The sequence below is a fragment of the Macrobrachium nipponense genome, chromosome 12 (genome assembly GCF_015104395.2).
Source record: "Macrobrachium nipponense isolate FS-2020 chromosome 12, ASM1510439v2, whole genome shotgun sequence".
In the NCBI taxonomy this organism is placed as follows: domain Eukaryota; kingdom Metazoa; phylum Arthropoda; class Malacostraca; order Decapoda; family Palaemonidae; genus Macrobrachium; species Macrobrachium nipponense.
In genome coordinates this window covers 100098835-100124867 of record NC_087205.1, presented here as the reverse complement: position 1 = coordinate 100124867, position 26033 = coordinate 100098835, and the positions used below count along the sequence as shown (strand labels likewise).

At 38.4% G+C, this 26033-nt stretch overlaps 1 protein-coding gene and 1 pseudogene across 1 annotated transcript in view; one reads left to right on the top strand and one right to left on the bottom strand.

Moving 5' to 3' along the window:
- The window catches only part of LOC135224700 (collagen alpha-5(IV) chain-like), a 72476-nt gene extending 61758 nt beyond the window's left edge, over nt 1-10718 (bottom strand). Inside the window, exons 1-2 of the mRNA XM_064263970.1 lie at nt 10423-10718; nt 1618-1741 (exon numbers count right to left, since the gene is read on the bottom strand). Coding sequence (XP_064120040.1) covers nt 1618-1741; nt 10423-10506 — 208 coding nt within the window. The 5' untranslated portion in view covers nt 10507-10718. The remainder of the gene's footprint in view (nt 1-1617; nt 1742-10422) is intronic.
- A 248-nt stretch (nt 10719-10966) lies between these two features.
- LOC135224702 (collagen alpha-2(IV) chain-like) overlaps nt 10967-26033 on the top strand; it is a 377596-nt pseudogene continuing 362529 nt past the window's right edge.

The following is a 26033-nucleotide window of genomic DNA, read 5'->3' as shown; positions in this document are numbered from 1 at the left end:
ATATATATATATATAGATATATATTACATATATGGCTTTTCCACTACATAATGAAGACTTCTGATGACAATAAACCTTTGGTAGAATTTTGATTTTTGATTAAGTAAAACAAATGACAGAAGGATTCATAAAGGAATGACGCTAGAATAAAAGAAGGAAGGTGTAGTACATGGCATAGGTGGAACTCGAGAAAGCTAAAGACAGCATCAATAAATGTGTCTAACTTCTTTCGTAAGATAATAGTTTTCCAGGTTGCTGCGACTCTTTATCTTGTAGTACTAATGGGCAATTTTAGAGTTTAAAGGGTTTTAATCTGCAAGTTACGCGTTTCATTTTCTTAATGACCATATGTATATTTTTTTTCTATGCGTGAGCTTAAAACCATAAAATTTAATGTGGAGAGTGTTGACAGTGAATGGTGTTTTTATAATGGATAGGAGAGTGACTGGTCTGGCTAAAACTTAGACTGACAAAAGGGCATGATGCTTCTTGAAGGCTGGTAGGAATATTTACAGGTGAAGTGACGCAAGAAACTAATCTAAGGACATTAGAGCGAAGTACAACGAAGTGGAATAAATAACAAGTTGTACACAGTGCGGAATGGCTCAAGTTTCTATATGATAAACTAGTAAAGAGAAATTACAGATATTACCTATTGAGAGTTTAATATTTCCTGCAAGATGAGACAATTACGAGTAAATATGAACACGAGTAAGGTTGCAAGGGTAAAGGAAAACCTGGATGATGGAACTCTGAATTAGCAACTGATTAGCGCAGATATTTGAGGGTAAATATAACTGAAAAGGGTGTGATGAGAGAATAGGTTGGTCAGCAAGGGAGGTAGAAGAGTACGTGCAAAGGATTGGGAACAGACTGGGAGTAGTCTGGGGATGCTAAGGTGGGACTGTTGAACTAACTCCTCTTCATGGAAGTGAAGAATTCCAAATACATATTAAAGAAGAAGAAGAAGAAGAAAAAAGAAGAAGAAGAAGAAGAAAGGTTGAAGCTCTTAAAATGAGCTATTTTGTAGTATGTGTAAGAATAATTGAAAGGGTGAAGAGTGTGAGATACACAAAAGTGGTGTAACGGTTAACATAGGCGAAATGAGAGACCAGAGAGTTTTTAAGAGGGTCTGGCCATGTGGAAAGAATAGAAGGAGATAGACGCATGTTTCGAAAGTGCTAAGAAGTGCTGAAGAAATGGGGATGGATGGGGTATAGGAAAGGGCATCAGGTTGCCTCTTCAAAACCCCTATTTTTCAACTTGAATATAAGTTTAGAATCGAATAAAATATAGAATTTAGACCACTGGAACCTATGAGGTCATTCAACGCTGAAAGGGAAACAAAGTATAAAAAGATTTAACAGGAGGAAAACCTGGCAGTTGCACTATGAATCAACTGTTGGGAGAGGCTGGAAAGTAAGATGGAAGAAAGCGAATACGAAAGGAGGGATAGTAAAAGGAATGAAAGGGTTTGCAGGCTGCTGGGGGCTGAGGGGACACTGCAAAGAACATTAAGTAAGGCCAACAGTGCTCTGACGGCCCTCTACGGGAGAATATATAGATTTAAAATCTCCTGCTGTCAACTTCTCACAGCAAGAAGAAGTTGTTCCTTACCTGCAGGACCTTCAAATCCGGGGTCTCCTGGAATGCCGGCTGAGCCCTGGAGACCAGGGATACCAGGGGCTCCCAAGAGTCCCTTCTGGCCTTCGCAAATGCATGTATAGCAGTTCAGACAAGCCTGAAATCACAGAAGATCATAGAGATGAAAACGACGTCGTATGATTTGTCGAAGACTATTCCATATAATATACACAATTAAAAAAAAATAGGCCTATGTTTCTTCGGTGCAACGTATAATCAGGACCACAGAAAATTGATCAACCATTCAGTGGTATCGGTATATAATGCTGTATGAGCCGCTCCCATGAAACTTTAACCAAGGCCCGGCGGTGGCCTGGCCTGTATCGTTGCCAGACTCACCATTATGGCTAGATTGAATCTTAAATAAAATAAAAAACTACTAAAGCTACAGGGGTGCAACTTAGTGTGTTTGATAATTGGAGAGTGGATGATCAATATACCAAATTGCAGCCCTAGACTAACCTTGGTAGTTTTTAAGGTTCGAGGACGTACAGAAAAATTACGGTCGGGTAGCCAAAGCCGGTACAATAGTTTACTTTTCAGAAAACTATAACTGTTATTTTCTCTCAAAATGCAAAAGGTCCATGGCCGGCCAGAAGTCTGGCACTTACTTGAGAGGGAGGCGTGAAAATTATACGCTCTGTGACTCGGACTTTTGTTAGTTACCGAATTGTTAAAGAAAACCTAAATCCCAACTAACATGGTACCTACTGTGTTCATCTAATTTTAATTTTAATGTTTTTGTGTCTGCAGATAAATACTACATCAATGATGACCACAAGTACGCTTATATACAGACATGCGTCTATCTGTCCATCATTTACACACACACACACACACACACACACACACACACACACACACACACACACACACACACACACACATATATATATATATATATATATATATAGATATAATATATATCTATACTGACGCTGGAAAAGAGATTTCCTATCATCAGGTACGTAGCCTGAAAAGCTTATTTACCAATTATTCAAGGAATATCCTTATCATCTAGAAGTGGTATTAAGGTTCGAACGCTTCTGAACTATGTCAGGTTCCTCTTCAGCGAGAAATCAATACAAAGGCAAGAAAAGTGTTTATTTGTATCAACTCTGAGTCACTCATATTGGATACCCAATCCATTGGCCGAATCGGGGTTTGCAGTAATACTGTGTTCGTGTAACTGGGAGCGTCTTAGATGAGAGTTCAACCCTGCTAAAGGAATAGATATTATTCTCTCATTTATTCATCAATTACATCAACATTTACAATTTTACAGACATTAGCATTTATGCATTACATGAAAAAGTAACTTTCACAGTATTGCATACTATCTAGACTCTTTGCAACAGCCTATTGTTGCAACAGCCTATTGTTTCCCATTTTTTCTAAGTTATCGACCCATTTCGAAACAATGATTTGTCCTTTCATCTACGCTAAATTTTTCCTCCTATATATTTACGTTTGTCACCCTTGTAATTCTTCTTATGTTACATTTATTATGTAAAATATTTATCTCAACTACTTTCATCTTCCTTCACTCATATTCAATCGTTTCAGTACCAATAAGGAGAACTGGTTAAAAAACTAAAAAATCCCTTCATACATTCCAACCTTGGCCTCCACAATTATTAGTCTCCTATCAGTCTTTTGGACACTAAAACTTATCCATCTTGCTCCACCTGTTCTGTGAATACCCTGTAAGGCGCACTGATGACGCTATCCTCCTATGGGGGTGGGTGACCCGGGGGAATTCTATTGATGGCTGGTGCCCTTCCTTTCTTCAGTTTCTCAACTGACCAGTTGACATCTTAAACAATCAGCCCTAAGCTGCAATAACCCCTCGACTCTGGTATCGTTCAGACCTGGTTCTGGAAATTTTCAAGACTCGCTCGGCTTCATACGACTTGCATCTTTCATTCTCAGTTTTATTTAGTGCATGATTACCCTTTCTCTCCCCAAAAGAAACCACTTTTAATTCCCTTCCTAAAGTATCTTCTTAAATCTGGCACTGCAGTATTAACATACGCCTAGTTTCCCACTTACTGTGTCTGAATAATTTATTCGTTCTCTAGTACTATATTGCTACATGACAGTGTCTACTCGTAAATATAATACGCAACACCTTTTTTTGCCTTTGCTAACAATGTAACTTTATCATTATCTCGCCATTTATTGCATTTTTCCTATTCCTATACCTGCAAACATTCCAGGGACATTCTATGCTACCGCCATTAAATTCTGAATAATCCGTTTAGTCCCCAACTTCCATTACCTAACAGTAGTCCATTTGCATCCCTGTTCTCTTTCATGTTATTCTCACTTCATCCCAATAGAACCACAATGGCAACGCTTCCCCTTCAACTTAACCTGATATCTCTTTTCTCAATCACTCAAGTCCCACATGATGAAAGGACACAGCTCTAGTACAATACAAGAACTTGCAATGTAAGCTATTCTGTAGCTACCATTCCGCAACCACGCCTCTTCATGTACTGTCTTCACTAATAAATCTCAAACTTTTCTTCGTAATTTTTTTCCCTTCTATCCAGCATAAGTTCAGACCACTGAGCTGATTAACTTTTTTATTTACGTTGCTAGGAACCAACTGGTCACTTAGCAAAGGGATCTACAGCTTATTGTGGGATCCGAACCACATTATATCGAATTGACTCCCCTGATTCCGCGCTGGCTGCAGCTGGGAGCGAACTTACCCAGAGCGTAAGACTTATCTTTCCTCAGGAGAATAAAAGAAAAAAAAATAAACAATCAAGCTCTTTCCTGAACACAATTACACAAGGCTTTATAACAATAACAGCTACTTTACACACACACACACACGTTAAAGGGCAACTGATGTGTTTTAATGGTTATGAAACAGTCTCGAACCAATGATCCTTAACTACCCCCATACGTTATGTACAGAGAAAGGTAACCACTCATCCATTCACCTAACTTTTAGCACTCGAAGCTGATCCTCTGTACTACACTTAACCACTAATGTCTTTAGGGAACGTCCTATACATATTCACACGTATTTATCACTTGTGAAGCAAGTGACACATACTTTCTGGTTACTTCCAATTGAATTTTGGAAGGTTCTGTAGTTGTGTAATGTTCTACTTATGACTAAAATATTACTATCACGCTATCGCTGCTTCTGCCTTTACCTATTCCTTTTCAACAAGCGTGAATCGACGAATTCATGTAACTATGATATTTTCTTAACCTTCTCCTATGATCCTTACTTTGTCAGCCTCAACGTGAACAGGCTTTCACTGTCGTATTGGTAGTACTATTCTGGACAATGTTCTTTTAAACTGAAGGCTCGGTGCCTTCCCCTCTCTTGAGAACACCAACGAAGCTATCGGTTCCGTAGTCTATCCTACTAAAGAAATATTATGACTGGATTGCACGGTTCACTGACCATTTTTCCCATTTGTTTCCAAGCTTTGGAATTCCATTCATATTTTCATTTCTCCCAACATCTTCTCATCGGCAATAAGCTTGCAAGCAGAAGAGGCGATGCCTATGGCCTTAGAAAAAAGTACTAACTTTGGAATTTTCGAAGTTTCCTTATTTTGTCGATTGTAATTTCCCTCGTGCTTTCCTCAACCGAAAGTTCTCTCACTGATAATTAACGCAACATTTGGGTAATTTCCAGAGCAGGAAATTCTAATCAATGCTAGGCTTACATTGTGGTACTTCCTTCACTATGCTGTTTGGTTCAGTTAGACCGAATCATTTAACTGTTTGTAAAGTAACATTCTACGTAAGGAAAATGTTACATAATTAACCAAGTTTGGGAAATCTAAAAATATCTAAAACTACTCTATAATGAGAAATCATTGTCTGGAATTGTTGCAATGTTTAACCCTTGATAAAATGAAATCTTTGTCATTAAAATATCTATAAGATTCAGCCAACAGTTCTATGATTACGAATCTAAATTAGGCGAAAAGTTAGTCCGTGAAAGACTGATTAACGAAAGCACACACACACACACACACACACACACACAGAGAGAGAGAGAGAGAGAGAGAGAGAGAGCGCTTGTTTTTCTGTCATAACCTAGCCTAGCCTATAGTCATCCTTGCAAAATTGATTACAATTCCATTGCTCCGAAAATTTAAACTGCAGTTTCTATTTAAGAATAAAAATCCGGTCTAAGAGCTTATTAAACATAAATGACTGCATTGTGTACAGTTGGCAAAAGTTCTGAAATGACGTTTGTGGTAGTTGTGGCATCTTGTGTACCGCTTACCATCGCGTCAGGCACTGGTTACATACCTTATTTCTCAAGCAATGGATGGTACGCTGTTCTAACGTTCTCTGGTTCAAGTTCATTTCCAGTCTTAATTATTTAGCTACCAGTTAATTTCTTATCAATTATGACTTCTATCTTCTCTTCGTTTTGCTGTTTTTTTTTTTCCTCTCATGCAAACCCGTTGCGAGAATAGCCTTCAAGAGAGAGACCACCAAGATGGAATAACATAAGGCGAGATCGTCGGTCGCTCGGTTCCCGCACTGTGACGTCACAGGTGCGCGTCGACTGGGCAGTGCACTTAATGATTACGTATGTTTTGACAGTAATTTGTTGCTATGCTGGTGTTCACAATTTTCATACAGGAAAATACTTTCTCTCTCTCTCTCTCTCTCTCTCTCTCTCACTTAAAACACAGTTTATATCAAGATATTTAAGACCTTACCATACAGAATAATCTTGTTGGAATACAAATAACGAAAGTAACGAGGGTGAATGAATATGAAAAAAAAAAAAAACTTTCCAGACTCTTATTGAACTAGCGTATTGTTCTTTTATTTACAAAAAGTTACTGAAGAATTTTTTTCATTTTGTTTACACCTTTTTTAAGAAATTCTGACTTCCTTTCAGCATTTAATATCTTCATCCTAAAATGTATTTTGCACCTAATAAAGAACTTCATTACTTCCTCTGGAGCATCAATGTTTAATTCCCTGAAAATATTAACTATACTCTGTTTTTTTTCATCTGTCCATCCGCTGTGGGGTTTTTCGGGCTTTAAATAATTACGCTACGTGTAAGTTTTAGGTAAATAAAAGGATATCTGGGTGTACATTTGCAACTGAAAAGTGTTTTAATAATTTACTGTATGCGAATACACCATTATTATTCGAATAGGTTATTGTTATTATTGTTGAATGTAAGCTCCCTTTTCGGGTGGCGAATGGAACAGCCAGACGCAGTGGCGGGAAAATTGCTTCTCTCGCTGTTCACTACGGCAAGATGTCAACGTATTACTTCATTATACGTAAGTATATCAGTATGTACTGTTAATTTTTATAAAGTGCGTTTCAGCCAGATACGATATGACTAACTTGGTTTAGCATCTGTTTGATGGAATTTGCGTCTGGCTGTTCCATTCGCCACCCCGAAAAGGCAGCTTACATTCGACAATAATAACAATATCCTATTTCGAATATTAACGGTGTAATTCGCATACAGTAAATTATTAAAACACTTTTCAGTTGCAAATGTACAAACCAAAATATCCTTTATTTACCTAAAACCTTACACATAGCGTAACTATTTCAAGCCCGGGACGCAGTGTTACCATACAAAAACACCACTGGCGGATGGACAGATGAAAAAAAACAGATATAATTTCGAAATCCATCAACGCCTGGTTTCAACTGTTCCCCATTGAAAAGATTTAAAGAGTTATTCCGTCTCCTTTCAATTACTGACAAATTGAGGACTGGGCCTAACAGCACTTTCCTCCTCATTTTGGAGATCCAGTCGTTATTTAGGCCTTCAATTTCTGGAATCCTAAGGAAGGATATTTATTTCTGTACTTATGAGCTATATAACCTCCCAGATAATTTAAGGCTTCAATTTCTATACCATATTCAGACTCTACTCCAAGATCTACAAAATTCTCTTCCTGAGGAATTCTCATCAAGAGATGAGCAGAGATACATAATTCAGAGTCTAAGTCAACACGACTGGAGTCACTTTCTTCAGAGGTTTTGGAAACCCAAGACTTTCCTGGTTCCATAACACTAGTATTGCTCATACAATGGCATGTTATCATCATTGGGAGCGACATTATGACCGTGATTGCTTAAAATGTTGTTCTTACCTAACAAGAAATTCCTGTCTACACTTGAACTCAGTCTATACTCTGACCCCACGATATCCTTTAGTGGGTTCTTAAGAAATAAAAGGTCTAGGCCTAATTATTGTCTGCACAGGAAGACGTACTCAGAAGTACGTCATTACGCATAGGTCTAATCACCTGTTCGATCAACTTTACATTCATAAAATGAAAGTATCAAAGAAAAAAAAATTGGATAGCCTTAATCGATCATTTCTTCATTCATTGCATAGGCTAGGCTAATCTAATTTAGTACTTCATTTGAAGAATTTAGTCCAGGCTACTTATCAACCAAAGATATATCACTAAAAATTGCACTAATGAGATTGTAAACAAATTGTTAAACCATACCTGACTTGACGTCCTTAACAGGTAAATTTAAAGAGAGAACTGCGGTTTTCTTTAATCTGTGATAACTTCTCTGGTAAAGTTGTGGTAGCAGTTCATATTGAAGATTTCTTTCGTAATCTTCTGTCCGGAAATGGACGGAACAAATCCTGGCATCCTTAAAATTAATATTATCACTTCTTTTACATGCATTAATCCATACTTTGGACTCCTCGGGTCTTTAGGGAACCTGTGAAAACAAATCCCATACTGTCTGGAACTATTAGTGCACCCAAATATGGAATACACACCCATAATCGTGAACTGCAACAATGCAACTGACGGAGTGACAAGTGCATCGCCCAGTCGATGTGGTCCAGTGACGTCACTGAGAGAGGGAAATTAGCGATCGGATCCTCGGTGAACACACCTTATGTTATTCCATCTTGGAGACCACAGCCATAGAGATAGAGAGCTCTCTATATCTATGAGCAGAGCAGTCATCTTAATAGATGCAGACTTGAGCATCTAGCATGTATAGGTACTTGGTAATCTAAAGATTATATCAGAGCAAATTAACTTATATTCTTCATAAGTATTAAAAGCATCACGGTAACAAAATCGTGCTGCTATACGTAGACTCTGACTCTAAAACCAAAAAAACTATTGGAATCAACCTGGCCCTTTATCGCACGTAATCCTACATCTTTGCCGTCATTTTCTCTATTTACCTCAAGGGTAAACTTTATTAAATCTTTTCTGTACTACTCGCTTACGTGTCAAGATGGCTATCTTCTAAAGCCTCTGAATTTGCATCTTATGTCACTCTTTGAAATACCAACGTTAATTCGAACAGAAAAATCTGGGTAATGTATAATTCTGAGACTTATTCAATGTCAGTTTTATTTCTTTTTCATGTTTAAAACTGACCCTTATTCCGGTGAGAATCCAATCTACCAAATAAATCAAACTAAAGACAACTTTGACGATGCCCATGAGGAATGCAAGAGTGATAGAAGATCAAATGAATGAATGTAAAATCACTCTAAATCTCTGGCAGTTAACACAGCTGTGCATACAAAGATTAACAAGGATTTAGCAAAATCTCATGCATCAATGCACCTGAGACAATAACACGCCATAGGAGCTTGTATTGCACGTTTCTCTTTCAAAAAGTAGGCCTACACAAAAAGCTCTTGTGATGTCAAATACAAATGAACTGTTGAGCGGAATTGTGGAAAATAATTCATACCGGACAAATAGTCTATTTGGTACAGGTCAGTTTTGTTTGTGAAGAAAGAGGAAATTTCATAATAGAAAATGAAAAAAAAAAAAAAAAGTCAGGAAGTACCTACGTTGAGTACCGTGGCAAAATGCAATATGCCAAACGAAATGTTATACCTAATCATAATCATGGTGTACTGTGTAAGACCGATACAAAACGATTCTGCAAAGTGGTTTAATTATCAAAAAGCTTCCATCCCCATCTTGTAAGGTGAAAATAACGCCCTTATGTTAAAAAAAATAGCATCGCAAACTAAACCCAGATGACGTCAGTTTCCAAAAGAAGAAGAAGACTCTTAGCTACAAAAAGCCCAAAACCAAAACTGTGCCGGGTTTAGCGTACATAATTTGGAACAAAAATGTAAGCATGAGCAGTGAACGCTGCAATAATACATTACGATTATAACACCAGCTTCATCTAATACAGTAAAGTAAATTCTGATAAAGAGATCTGATGTATACCTGTGATACTTTCACTTTATGAGGGGTGTCGCATGCGGAAGAATGCCAATTAAAGAACTTGGTAGTTTGCAAGCTGCATTTTGCAACCGGATGGAAGTACACGCTAGATTTTAATATTTCCCATGATTAAATATCCTGGCAATCATACACTCTCACACACACGCATATATGTGTATGTATGTATGTATATATATAAATGTAGTGTAAAACGCTAATATAAATGTGTACACATCCGTTTATAAAGTTAATTAAGCATACTATATAGTTACAGCTAATATCTTTTATTTCTGGCGTTTTAACACGGAAAACTATGTTTCTTACAGTATATATATATTTGGTCTAGGGTCTCAAATTTACAAGACCTTAAAACGACCAACACACATATAGTACTACAATTATATATATCTATATATATATATATATATATATATAATATATATATATATATATATTATATATATATACCTCCTTACTTAGCGTAATGCAGCTGGAGCTAAGTGTAAGCCATCTCGGGTCCATACTACAAGATATTTAATCTAAAGACTTTTTGTACCAATCTTACCTTATTCGCTAATGACGCATGGCACCAAAATAACGTTAAAAGGACCGATAAAATTCGTTTGGAAGACGTCCTTTGGTCTTCCATGTTGACGGGAGGTCACAGCACAAAAGTCACCATAAAGTAGGAGTCATAATTATCCTCTGGTATAAGATTATACGTATTTCTAAGAGTAGGCTTTATGTAAAGCCTTAGCCACACTTTTGAAAATCTACGAGGGCAACACTCCCAGGGTCGGAGACTGAAAGGGCTATAGCTCTCCTCTTCCCTACTTTACCGCAACTGGAGTCCTGTGTCGCTAAGGAGGCAACCCGCCTTTCGTGGCTTTGGGTACCACCTACTCCTTTGTCTTATTTTCACAATATTCAAAAACCACTTTCCTTTATTAACGATTTGACTACGTTTTCGTATTTGGGAGAAGTTCCCGTCACTTTCAGCAAATGATGATACCTTGACATGGCTTTCCAGAGGTTATTAAATATGCTTGGAAATGCCACATGGCATCATAGGGCGACCGAGGGCAGGGCGTCGCTCGTGGTGCTGGTGGGCACTGTTCAGCCACCCAGAGTGTCTTGAGCCTTGGTCAGGAACGTTGCTACATTACGTCTCCACCATACGGCCTCGACTGGTGAGCGAGACTTCCAGAAGTGTTCAGTTATCAGTGTTACATTTGTCGTTCCCGGGTAAATTTATGTTTGGCAACAGCGACACTTCAAAGTCGTTCTTGCCGTAGCATGATTGCGTTTTGAGCGATGGATGCTCTGACGGGAGACATGAAGTCCCCTGCCCCAGCCTTTCGACGGGGCTTGAGGATGTAAGTATTGATTAATTTTGTTCATGTATGTACGTATGTTTTGAGAGAGCTCATTGAAAGGTATTTTGTGAGTGGGCATACGTTTGTAGACTAAAAAAAGCAGTTTGTGATTGTCGGAGTCAGAGTTTTCGTTTTTATGTCATTGAAATCATATTCCACAAGACTTATTTTGAATGACACGAATCATCTGTCTCTCAAATGTGTGGGATTAGCCTGCAGATAACTGACCTAGATTTTCATTCATGTTCTCCCCCAGGGGTGTCCTGTTCCTTCTTCTGCTGGGAGTTCCAACTTCAAAATCGGTGAGTATGTTATTCTGTTACTGTTTCCCTTTGGGGGGCCCAGAAATTCGAGTTTCTTCTGTATGTCATTCTTGCTTGGCCCTTTGTGATGACTAGTCCAGCAGCATCTCGGAGTGTTCTGGCCTACAGGTTGAACCTTCATATCCATCTATGAATTCTTGGCTATGGCGTAACTTTTGGAAGTGATAACCCAGTCACAGAATTTTGAGGTCTTCTCGGCCAACTGTCTCTGTCAGACGAGGCACATCTTCGGGACAATATTTTTGCACACTGCGTCAAATAAACTACAAAAACCGTTTACCATGCTAAGACGTTTTTTCATTTATGATTTTTTTCCTTGTTCGTTTTGTAAAATACACAGACCGTCGTCATGGTTACACTTCCCGTAGCATCGATGGTGAAGGACCCGAAGAATCTAGAAAAGTGTATTTGTTGTGTGTCGCCATCTATCGGAAATTCAGACTTCATTCTCGAGGGTTGTTGAGAACAGTTTGGATGTTGGTGGATGCAATATGCTGATATCTGAATTCGCCATTTCATATATATATATATATATATATATATATATATATAGATATATATATATATAATATATATATATATATTATTATATATATGTGTGTGTGTTGTGTGTGTGTGTGTGTGTGTGTGTGTGTGTGTATTGAGCGTATATGTACATGGATGTCTGTCGTATTTGTAGACAATTAGTAATATGTTTGTCCCATAGTTAACTTAACTGTGTCCCGATGATATTAACCCACGACTCCTGTCTTAGCTTTGTAGATATGTGTTGATATTAATCACACTTCGTTATACAGGTGACAAATCTTTATGAACATTTGATCAGCCAATACGAAGAAGTTTAGAATTTGGTAGTGGTTCTACTGGCAAATTACAGATAAACTACTTTCTTCGAGTGACCTTCTTTGGTTGTGACCACAGAGGGTAATTGTGACCAAAGATACCGAACGATACGATCAGATTCTTTAAAGATACGACCAGAATCCCTCAGGGGGATGCCCTAACATTTACACTGTAGTACGGCTCCTCTTGTGGCGACCTCTTCTTTTATTTCACTTATTTAGCTCAAGTTTTATTTCACTTATTATTTAGCTCAGGTTTTTCATTTGGCAGTTTTCCCTTGTGTACAATGTTAAAGTAAACGCAATAGCTATTCTAGGAAGGGCGTCGGTAAATAAACCTACGTGAATGAAACACTACAGTTAAGTAGTTTTCTTACGTTTGTTGGACATTAGTGTACAAAGCTCATATACACATATTAGTGTACAAAGCTCATATACACACACACACACACACACATTATATATATATATAAAAAATATATATATATATATATCTATATATATATATAATATAGATTATATATATATGTATATATGTAGATGTATATAATTACTCATAGTGTTAGGTTTCAATAGGACAGAATGGTTTCGATTCCAGGTTCTTTAAAATGCTCAATTTTCATAGTACTAGCTTTCGAGGACAAGGCAATTGCGTGGCTACACACACACACACACACACAAATATATTTATATATGTTTGTGTGTGAATTTACAAGACATGTATGGGTCAATTTAAGATTTAGAATAATCTGTTATTTTGTAAGCGTTTGTATATTAAACAGGTTCAGTTATTTTAACCTCCCAACTGATCGAGCTGATAGAAGTGCACAAGACTAGACTATAGGACTTGTGTGAGTTCCCCTTCTACCTAACCTCACCACCCTCTCTCTCTCTCTCTCTCTCTCTCTCTCTCTCTCTCTCTCGCGTTATGTTAGTTATTTGGTCTATGTTCCCTGACTTAAAAAAAACAGAAGCTGGTGTGTTTGTAATCGAGATTGATTAAGGCAGCTACAACGAGCTCAGTTTTGCTCTCGTTGTGTTGCGAGTGTTGTGCCGGTTTTTTGTTTGTCCGTCTGCACCTTTTGCTGTCCGCCCTCAGATCTTAAAAACTATTGAGGCTAGAGGGCTGCAAATTGGTATGTTGTTCGTCCACAATCCACTCATCAAACATACCAAATTGCAGCCCTCTAGCCTCATTAGTGTTGTGGAAATTTAAGGTTAAAGTTAGCCATAATGGTGAGTCCGGCAACGATATAGGACAGGCCACCACCGGGTCCCGGTTAAAGTTTCATGGGCCGCGGTTCATACAGCATTATAACATTACCGATGATCGAGACCACCGAAAGGTGTACAGAAAACTCGATTGCGCATAAGAAACTTTGGAGTATTGTTTACTTGTTTTGTTTTTCTTTTTTTTTTTATAAGATGAGTGAAAGTTAAAGATTGAAGGAGGAGAGAGAGAGAGAGAGAGAGAGAGAGAGAGAGAGGGTTACTTTCGAATTAAGCAGGACTCATTCAGAATACGACCTCGTAGTTTCAACTTGTAGTCAGGAATTTCTTCTTTTGTGTTCCCAAAGTTTTACGACACGGTCTTTCATTGCGTACCTCGGTTTTTGGACACCCATTCTCTTGTCTTCGGGAAAACAAAGACAGGTTTTGTCTACATTGTTTTTATTCCTTCAGAATCAGGCAATGAAAATGGGTGCAGGATGAATGTTGTGTGAAAAGAAAGTTTTTGCTCGAGTCTATCTTTACGAGACTGATTCGTAACAACCTCGCCTACTGTCAGCTTGCTAGCTGTGCAGATCTGTAATTTACGTGAGCATAGAGTCAGTTTCCTTATTCCAGTAGTATTTTTGCACTGAGATTCAGTCCGGGTTCTTAAAATGTAGATATAAGTGAATTAATTACCTTTTTTCTGGTCAAGGTTTTAGTTTTTCATTCTTGTACTCTTTACATACTTCAATGATGAGTGAATACAAACTTGATGTCTGTTCTGTCTTTCTTAGTCTTGTGCCTTGTGCCTACTATGTGTGCTTCGTTGTCTACCGACATAACTTTTTTCACTGCCTCAACTGTTTATGAATTTGCACCGAATATAGCCTTAAAATATCATATTATTATTACTGATCCCCTTTTGAGTTTACTGGCCCCATTTTTTGCGTTCCACTGTCACTGCTGTTGATGATTTTGCACCGAATACATCCATACATTATCCCCCAGACATCCAGTAAGCCTGTCCCCGTGTTACTCCGCCACCGTTTGTGGGACAGTACATGTAGTACTTAAGAGTCCACACTCTCTTCTTCTCGTACTTTCTTCACGGAGGATGGGACAGGCAACTGACAAATAATTGGGACAGCTGGAACTGAGGATAATCAAGCAGTAACATTATCAGGCACACTGATAAGTGTTTTTGGTTATTCGACACTTGGTTACTTTGATTTGCAAAAGGATTTTTCTTGATTAAGTTTTATCTTAAAAAGTCTTTTTGGTGTTACTTTGGGTTGTTATCTACGTGTCACCTACTACTGGCGATAGCTCAGTGGTTCAATGGGACTCCGTGTTTAGTACTAGCCCCTCGGGGATCAAAGTATTATATACCCATTTCTATATCGCGTGGTCAACAAATTATATTAACAAACCATATCTTCGTGCTGCCTTCTACTTTACATGTGCAATACGGTGTTTAGTACCAGCACCTCGGAGTAGGTGAAGCGCAGATAACAGGCCAAAGTAGCACTTTTTTATTTTTTTTTTTATCATCAGGTGCTGTTCGTGTGTTTGCTCGTTTCTGGTTGCCATCATATTAAGAATCTTTGATTGATTGTTTACTTTTTGCCTACTTGATTACTTTCACTAATGGATACTAAAACGAACGGGGTCCTGATCTTGGATTCCACTGGTAATATAAAAATCCTTTATATAGGAATTACTTTCCCAAGTTCTCTCTTAATTTGTCTGAAGCTCTAAATAAAGCCAGGCTGACTAGAAGCAGCTTTCCACCATAGGATTTATATATTCCTAGTCGATCCATTTTTTCCACGCGTTCCTGCTGCTGCATTGGCCCCCATGCGAGAGACCGAGGGACCTGTGGATTCATTCAAGTGTATCCCAAACTATCTGCTAAGAACCAGTCTCCACCCAGCCCCACTTCGCTCTCGGCGAGTCCGTCAACCTCTAAGGGCGCGGTTGTTCTGATCCAAGGCGTTGCCCTTCGACGCCGGACACTGTTGTTGTGAGTTCGTTGTTTATCCTTGGCGCTGAACGACCGGTCTCCTGGTTGATGGCGAGGGAATGACGAGTTGGAAGAAGAAGAAGAGGAGGAGGAGGAGGAGGAGAATGAGGTCACTGGCCCAGACGTCCCCTCCTTCCCTTCTGTTATCATCTTTCCCCTCTGTTCCTCCTCACGTACTTTCTCTTCCCCTTTGTTTTTCCCCTGGCGGTTGTTTGTTATTTTTGCTGTTCTGAGACTAAGGAATGGTTGGTTGGTTTCTCTGTCATATCCGCTGGAATATTTTCCGTGATTCTGAGTCTTAAGTCAAAAATGATTCCTGTTTCTTATCTGGAAACTGATGGATAGATAGACAGATAGATAGATATTGCGTGTGTGTAGAAACGGTTAATCTACCAGTGACATAATCCACATTTAAAGTTACCGTTTTCCAACGTGCGACTAGCCTTTCTCACCACTGGCTCCAGAACCATGAGGCCTTGGTCTGTGTTCCGTGGAACTCTCCATCTCTCTACACTCTTACATTAGCGGCATTTTTGAAGGGACGAATAAAATAGTTCCCATAACAATGCAGTTGGTGATTGCCCAGGACTGACTTTGCAGGGATTTTGTAAATTCATATTTTACTAAGGTTTATCTCTGCGTGTTGTAAATCGTTCCTTTTCCGTAAATATTTCTTCCACTTCATTTACACGTGGGATGTAAAAATCTGGAGCTTTGAATAACTTTTCCTGATATATACATTATTTTACATTAATTTATTTTTAATTCTTATTGTTTCCTTTATCATTTAGAGAAATTTTCTGGTGTATCTTATCCGAGTGAAAGATTATCTCTGCGGAAGTATCTGTGGAATGCTTATTATTCTAATAAATTAAAAAAAACAAAAAAACAAGACAGTGATAATTAATGTTAAGGATTGCAATTCGGAAAGAGAGAGAGAGAGAGAGAGAGAGAGAGAGAGAGAGAGAGAGAGAGAGAGAGAGAGAGAGAGACCTTCCTCGATGTGGATCTGGACATTATTTGTAGAATAGATATTATAACCAGTACTGAGAATATAACTTTGGAATTGGCAGGAAGGTTAAATCTAGTTAGGTTGCCCCTGTAATATTGTAAGAGAGAGAGAGAGAGAGAGAGAGTGAGTCCCAATATGTTGTTCAAGAAAACATGAAAGCTATGGGAGTAAGAAAGTATACCTTTTTGACAAGGATTCGGCAAAACGAATCGTGAGGTTTTACGACAAGAATGACCCAAGAGTCCTTTGCTTGTTTCGTAGTTGGTCGAGGACAAATGTCAAACTTGGCAGGAAGGAGGGGGGTTAGGGGAGGGGCAGGGGTACCTGCAGAAGGTAGTTGTGATGAGAGGTAGCATGTATGGGAATGACGAAGAGAGTGTTGTACCCAAGAGGATCTTGTACTAATGTCGAGAAGTGAACGGTTATCCTTGTGCATTATGGTACTAATGTCTAGAAGTGAAAGGTTATCCTAGTGCATTGTGGCCTCTACGCCTCGTGAAAACTTTCAACTTTATCATATGTGGGCGTATGAACTTCTTTATGACTTATCCTGGAATTCGATTATTGCTGAAGTAGGCCTGGAAGTTCAAGAAGGTTAGTGGTGGCTTATTTAGAAGTCATTGGATGCCAGCAAGAACAACTGTTGCAGGTGGAATAGGGAAAATTCATGACCTCATTTCCAGCTTGAATTGGTTAAAGTAGGATATTCATAAGTCTTTTCAGTTTGAGAATGAATTTATATCCTTCTTGCGCCCAATATCTTCGAGCTTTACGTAAATTTCCCCAGGAAAAGGGGGGTTACAGTTGTTGTATAATAACCATTTATAACTTACAGTGTCCACAATTCCTCGTCCTGACATTACCCTTATTTTCCACAATTCCCACACCCAGTTTGTGGGGGCGTTTATTATCAGTGTCATTTGCACTATTAATTTCTCCCGAATACTTGGAAAACCACAAATCTTAAAAAAAAAAATACAAAAGTTTCCTACAAGTGTCTACTAAATATTTTACTGTAGTGTGCACGCACCCTCTTACATTCTCCAACTTTCAGTTCCATAGAAAAGCATATTATATATTTTAGTAAACTTTATATAACGCTTTCAACGTCTAAAGGAACAATAATCAAAGGTTCGTACAAATATTAGGAGGACGATCGACTGTTCGGTGTCGATTTGAAATTTTTTACCATTAGACCTCCAGAGAATTTTAAAAATTTGTTGTTAAACTGCCAATAGATTAGAACACAACCTCAAGAAATAGTCAAAACGATGCTGGTTTCTTGCTGTGCGCACATTTTAATAGGAACTGTTGTACATTTTACAGTCATAAACTTGAGAAGTTCACAGTAAAACCCGGCTACTAAGGTTTTGGATTGGCGGGGTTTAGGGGCGGAGCGTCAGATACTTGGGTACTTTTACTTGGTACTTTCTGATAATGACTGTTACGTACTCCTAAATTTGTTGCATTCTTACAAACAAACTTTAAGTCATTGACCTCAAGTGTTCTTGTAACGAGTGAATTAATAGTACTATTAATTCACGAGTGAATTAATAGTACTACTAAACACATTACTATAATCATTCCGTTGCTTATATGAAAGAGAACGGAGATCGAAGCCGGCTATTATGTAGTTCATAATTATTGGCCAAAATCGTTCCATAAAACAGTAACTAATTTACTGAGTACAGCAGTATACTCCTTACAATATGAGAATTGCGGATATAATTTTGTGTAACCTAGCGCTGTTCCAAGTAAAGCCGGGAGGTGGCTCTTGTCTGATAAGTACAGTTCGACCTCTTTAATTTATTTGTTTTCTTAGTTTGATGCGATGATGAGGGCAATCACTCACGTATGTCATTTTTTCCATTCCTTTCTTTCGCTTTCAAACCTTAGCTGCCACCCTCAATCGCCGGATAACAATTAGGTACTACATGATGAACTACGTAGCCTAACATGAAACACGCAGATTCCGTGCATTTCCTCGCCCTTCAGGGATCGGACGCTGGCGTCTTCTCGGATGTCCCTCTATGTACTATCGTCTTTCATTTGCTACTTTGGTCGACTGTCGGCCTTGGGGCCCCTTCGTCTTGGTCTTAACACAGCAACTTGAGCCATCGAGTAAACAGAACTGCTGATGAAGCCTTCAAATATTTAGTCTAGGCGAGGTTTTTAAGACTCAGAAAGCGTAGGCGGTTCGTTGCAACAGTCTCTCGCTTTTCGAAGAGAGAGAGAGAGAGAGAGAGAGAGAGAGAGAGAGAGAGAGAGAGAGAGAGAGAGTAGCAGGTGGGGTTATATTCTATCATGTAGTTACTCTTCTTCTTAGTCATTCATCGTGACAAAAAGTCTACTGTATCTGGAGTGGATGATTCACTGATATTGATGATGCCAGACAGTTGAGCTTTGAGCGACACAAAGCAAAGACTTTTTAGAACTTTACTTCGCAACTTCACTGATTGTTTCTTCACCTCACGGCAGTTGCTGCTAATACTAATACAATTTTTTTTAATAGTACTAGTACTGGTTGTAGTAAACTAGAATGAGTTGTAGGTGATAGAACTAGCCAGCTCATTTTGTTCTTGTGAAAATTGCTTTTGGTATTATTGGCTTGAGAACGGGAAGCTACGTAGAGATACTTTTGTTTTGTTTTGTTTTAAAGAACGGTAAAAAAAAAAATAAATAAAAAAAAAAGGGTAAATGCAGACACGGGATCATACTAAAGTACTGACTCGCTAGGTAGTTAGGAAATATTATTGAGTAATATTAGTAGTAGGTAGTAGATGAGCCGTTTGGGAGTCTTTCGTTGAATGTAATTTCTATGATTGTGATCAGCGAGGTATAAATTGCAAGTGAATGTGGCTACGTTGGTTTGTATCCTAAACTTGAATTATTTTATCTTCTTTTGTCTGTTGTGCAACTCTCGACTTCAAGATGTTGCTCGTATTTAAAGGTGTTTTCTTGAGGTTCTGTCATTTTAGAATGTGGCTGGATGACAGTGAAGAAGTAAAAATTAAGTATATCTTAGTTTTACCAGACCACTGAGCTGATTAACAGCTCTCCTAGGGCAGGCCCGAAGGATTAGATATTTTTACCTAGCAATGGAACCTACAGCTTATTGTGGGATCCGAACCACATTATATCGAGAAATGAATTTCTATCACCAGAAATACATTTCTCTGGTTCTGCGTTGGCTGAGCTGAGAATCGAACTTCGTACCACCAGATTGGTAGCCGAGCGCGAAATCCACTCGTCCAACGAGGAACTCAGTGAAGAGGTAGTCTTTACTATTATTGCCATCTAGTTTGGTCATTTTATTTTTCGGGCCTGCTTGTGAACCATTGCAAAAGGCATCTGGCTATTATTGATCACCCATCTGACGGTAATTGACACTAAAACATTTAGCAGTAAGCAATGAGCAATATACATAAATGTACTGGTGCCAAAATTTTAGCTGAAGTCGCTGAGACAGAGTGAAACGGAGTGGAAATAGAATCTGGAATATAAAATAATGGCCAATGATTCAATTCTGAGTAAAAACAAAAATATCTAGAAATATTGTCTTCGGTAATTGTGGTCGTGGCAACACTGCTGTTGATGTAGGCCGCTGATTGGCTAAATTTCACATCATCCGATTGCACAAAATTGGACTTTGATTTCCTACCAAAACACTTATTTACAATTAAGACTCGGGATTATACAGAAAAAAAAAAAAATGCAAAATATAAAAAAAACCAACTTGAGTAATAATTATGCCCTTTTGAGTTTCTGTAACTAAACTTGAGCTACAATGATATGAAAACAATGGGCTAGTATGGAATACTGGTAAACGTATACGAACAACCAGAGAAGGACGCGGGAATTCCATGCCATGTAAGATTTCTTGCTTTGGTAGGTAGTATATATTATACAAGCATCCTATAAAATGTATAAAACTATTTTAAATATGCCAAAAGTCTTGACTGCACGATATATTTTTAATTGCGATTGTTATACGAGTTTTAAGACAGAGCTAGGCCTATGTAATAGGAACAGTACTGCAGAATCGAGTTATTTCATAGGTTTGTCATAATTTATTAGAATTGTACATTTGTACAAGCCACCAATGTCTAAACATACATGTTTCAGCTACGTCCTTTTCTGCATCATTTGTTCTATGTAAATGTAAGGCATGTCGTAATTGAAATTGTGAAAAGACATTACTGATTCGGTAAGAACTCATCAAATTCTATTCTAGTTCGAATGCTGCTTACTTGTCATTGTCTTTCTTTCACACTGATTTCAGTAATAGCCTGCCTTATGTTGCTTGTTTTATGAAAGTAAGTAGAAATCACAGCTCTTAAAAATTCCCACGGAAGAACTCATTATTAACAAAGCCGGGCTGTAGTTTATGGAAACCATCGATGTATAAAATGTTGCAAAAAGATTTAAAAAGAAAAATGTTGTATTATCGTATATATATCATATGTGAGAAAGCAAGGCTACGACAGGTCAGCCTATTCAAGCTGAGCGTTCAAATGCAGTCTCATGATTTTAGCTTCCCTTGTGATGGTAAGAGGAGCATTTCATTCCGAAACGGTTTTTGAAATGTAGTACTTCTACCTTTTCTTTTCTCACACATTAGTAAATTTTATTGACAATAAACCCAGAAAACCGTCTGACCATCGCAAAATCGTAGCGCCTCAGCGGCGTGATCAGTATGGTCTTGACCTGCCACCTCGGTGGCCTCGAGTTCGATTCTTGGGCATTCCATTGAGCAGTTAGAGATGTGTATTTTGGGTGATAGAAGTCACCCTTGATGTGGCTTAGAAGTCACGTAAAGCCGTTGGTCCCATTGCTGAATAACCACTGGTTCCATGCAAGAAAAACACCATATAAGCAAGCAAGCAAGTCTGACCACCGTCGGGTTCGTCTGTTATTTTGTTTCCATTGATATGCGGATCCTAGGCTGGAGGTAGGTAAAATCAGCTTAGGCCTAGTACGTCCAAGAACGCATCCCCCATCTTGTACTAAACGCCGCAAAAGCTTATGATCAGTTGAATATATTTGTATCCACTTAAATAAAAGACAGCGATAAAAGAATATGTATATTTGAAGACGCATTGAGAGATGAATGGTCTACGATGTGTGCTGATATAACCTCAAACCGGGCAATGAAGAGCGCTGATCCCTAACTGACGCCATTATGTACTTTTCGATGGGGTACAAACTTTATTAAGAGGTAGGTTTATATTATTTGATATAACCATGCTTTTAATTTATGAAAAATACTAATTTCCTCAATAAGTTTAAAATAGAGGTCAAGGCTACTCCTATATTACGAGGTTTTAAGATAATTAGATCACTCATTTTCTCCCGCTCTCTTGGCACTCGTTCTCTTTAGCATTCGTTTGGTATTCTTTTTCTTTTCTCTAAGCATTCATTTGCTATTCTCTCGTTTCTCTCTAGCACTCGTTTGTTAATCTCAGTTCGTTTCCCTCCCCTAGCATTTTTTCTCTCATCCGCGGACGGACACATCCCGCAGTGTTGCCATGACCGCTTGTCAGTGGGTGATAATTATACGAGCCAGACGAGTTGAAACAGGGGGAGGACAAGACTCTATCCTTTGAAATTTACACTTATTCTTTTCAAAATATTTGACGCTGTTTGATACTAAACAAGGATAAATAAAGGAAAGAACAACAATTCAAAACAATTGAAAGTACTTTGACCGGTATGTGAGCTGATAGAAATGATCATTATCCTGAAGTTAAATATTAAAATCGAAAAAGAATCTTGGAAGAAAAATAGGCCGAAGATTTCTTAGAGGCTTCGAGTTAAAAGAAGAGATCGGTTTTTACGTTCGTAAACTCCCAAGATTACTCTTTAGAGGAGGAAGAATCATTAGAGACTCTCTCTCTCTCTCTCTCTCTCTCTCTCTCTCTCTCTCTCTCTCTCTCTCTCTCTCTCTCTCTCTCTCTCTGTTGTCTGTTCTTTGTAACGGAATCTATTTATTGTGAACGTAGAAATTTGACAATATGCCCTCTATTTAATTTATTTTTTAAGAGGCTTGAACAAGTCTTATTGTTCAAATTTATTGTAACCATGCTGTTGTCTTTTAAATTCTTTAGAAAAAATTTAGCTGATTCTATTCCTCTTCCTTATAGAGGGTATATGCAACTCACGCGGTGCACTGTAGGCATTACTTACGGTTCTTTGCAGCGTCCCTTCGGCCCCTAGCTGCAACCCCTTCCATTTATTTTACTATACCTCATTCATATTCTCTTCCATCTAACTTTCCACCTTCACCTGGCAATTGTTTCAGTGTGCATATGAGAGGTTTTCCTCCTGTTTACATCTTCGTAACGGTTTTTTTTTTTTTTTTTTTTTACGTTCAGTTAACCTTTCAGCGTTGAATGACCTCAGTGGTCCAGCGCTTGGTCTTTGCCCTATATTTTATATCCATTCCATTCCATGTATTTTTCTAACCATACAAAAAGCTGTACCCAGATCCCTTTATTAGTGTGTAGCTATTTTTTATCGTATGATATAAATGTGTACTTGTTCGCAGGTGTCTTCTCTCGAAGTAAAATTAATGGCTGGGCTTTCGCCTAGTTCTCCCTCTCTGTAAACAAACTGTTAATGGCCTGGTTGACGTATATCCACGAAAAATTCCTTTTAATTAAGTTGATTTATGGTATCGTCACTACCCTTGTCTGTATCGTAAACTATGTATGGAGTACTGGCAACAGTGCGTTTTGCAAAAGCAAACTGTCCGCAGAGCTTATTTGCCTTGGGCAGATTGTTGACGCTGGTTGTTCATCACTTTTATCTTCGTAAGATTAGATGCTTTTGTTAGTCTTGTATACATTGCTGCGCAGGAAATTAATTTGATTTTATAACCATCATCGTACCCTTATTTTGAGTTGCCTTCATTGGTTAGGCCTAGCCCTCTTTATAGAAATCGTTCCGTGATGTGTAGTAGTACTAGGAGGAAATGCAGTGTTACCAAAGGCTATGCGCAACTATTGCGTCATTTTTATTTGGAGTATGATTGATCAGGGAATCGCATAGGTTAGGATCCCACTAGTTGATATTACATGGTAAATAATCCGGATCACACGTTGCCTCATGAACCGTCCGGAGGGAGAGAAATAAATAAACGTCACAGGATCCAGGAGAGAGAGAGAGAGAGAGAGAGAGAGAGAGAGAGAGAGAGAGAGAGAGAGATTTTTGTTTTGTTTTATTGGAATTACCATTAGCTTTATCCCTCTTCGTTAAATATTCATAGAATAATTTAGAAATGCAGGGCGAACGTTGCATTGCTAACATGACTAGAATGAAAGTATTCCTTTCTCCCAAGAAGGACATTTTGTGGTTGGAGTGGTTTTTAGGGAGAAATTCTCTTTGCTTTTTCTAGTTAATAGTAAGCACTGTTTTACATGTCTTCTGAAATCTTATCCCTTGACTCTCTCTCTCTCTCTCTCTCTCTCTCTCTCTCTCTCTCTCTCTCTCGAAGACCCCTGACATCGACTCTGGGAGATGTCAAGTCTCGTTCTTTCTTTAATTTTTTCACATGGTCGTCCATACATCGACAGTTTGACCTCGTTACGTCAAGGAGGAGAAGACAAGGATTATGAAGGAGGTCGAGGAGGAGATTAAATGAGGAAGATGAAGAGGAGGAGGAGGAGGAGCATAGTAAGTGAAAAGAGAAGAGAAGGATCGTAATCCCCCCTGTCATGTTACAGTCGACTAGTAAACACATGCCTCTTCTTCCCACAAATATTTAATCTTGGGCCATCTGGCCTTGCCGAAGGGGGGGAGAACTTCACTGAACTACATTCTTTTTTTCTCATTCTTTGAATGAAGTGTCTTTTGCGTTTGCTTAAGGTGATTTGTCAACTCATCTGTTTATCTCCTTCGTCTTTATAACTTGAGAGCATCGTATGGGGATGCATTATGAGGAACTGAATCTTTGCAGAGATTTCGGAGCGGCGGACTGCAGAGAGAGAGAGAGAGAGAGAGAGAGAGAGAGAGAGTATCTAATGATTAGTTTCCCCACCTTCGTGGGATTAGGATTACCTCCACGAGGTCTTACCCGTTTTGATTTTATACATGAAGACAGAGCATTGAACATAATTATGTTCTAATCTCTCTCTCTCTCTCTCTATTGTACTTTTAACCTACAGCAGTCGTTTAACAGTTACGTTCATAATTGGCTGCTTAGGTAAAAAAACAAAAAAAAGTCGAAAGTCGGAACATGGGTCGTCCTAGTTGTAGCTAGACAGATTATTCCTCCAAGAGACAGACGCTCTGCCGTTACCTAACTACCAGACTTAACTTAAGAGCGGAATAATTTAATTTTGTTACTCTGACGCATGCAGCTGTCAGTCTGTTGTTTTAGAAACTGTAGAAATACTATCCCATGCATCTGTTTTTATTTGTCTTCCTTAAAATCGATACTAAAAGAGTAGAAATTTAATAGAGGTTAGTCATTCAAGGACGCTGTACTTTTCACTTTTTCTTTTTTCAGTATTGTTTTAATTTACTGTCGGTAAGGTATTCATTTCAATGTAAGAGTTCTTAGCAATGTGGTTATGCCGCTAAATAATCTTCGAAATATTGCCTCATGCGATTTCAAATACCGTGACGAGAGAGAGAGAGAGAGAGTAAGGGGGTGGGGAGTTAGGACATGAACGGAACTGGTCTGATATGGTTCGAGTATCAACTGTTTGTTTCCAAACGTAGTTGCAGTGCACACATGTTAAGCAAAACAGTTCCATACGAATTACTCAGAAAGGCAAAGTCTGAAAAGGTCTATCTAAAGGTGCCAAAAATTAAAATAAATAAATAGAGAAATAGGTAGCCAGATCAATAAATAAACAAATCAAATAAATTCCGAGAGCAACAAGAAACCCTTGTCTGCAATACAGACATGCTTAGACACACACACACACACACATAGGGAGGAGGAACAGGGAACCCATACATTGAATTGGGACCTCTTGATAACTTATCCTGCTGTGGGAGGCCATGGAGTAAAAAAAGAGAGAGATAGTTGGTGTTAGGGGGAGGGGGGGGGGGGCGTTCATTCATTGCACCGACTGCTACGTCTGTCTGTCTGTCTGTCTGTAAAGGAGTTATCGTTGGGCGTTTGAGAAGTTTATATGTCACTTAGAAAATCGCGTGATTGTGTAGGATCAGGTTTTGTTGCATTTGTTTTCATATATTTCCGACTTAGATTGATTTCACATTCCACTCTTGTTTTCGAGAAAATGGAAATAATTATAGGCCTAGTTTGAAATTGCTGCAGATGTCCATAGTTATATATTTCTAATTCATGTCAGGGCTTATTAGTTTTTTAAATAAAATTTCATCTTCATCCACGTATCTTAAGAATTCTTGACCA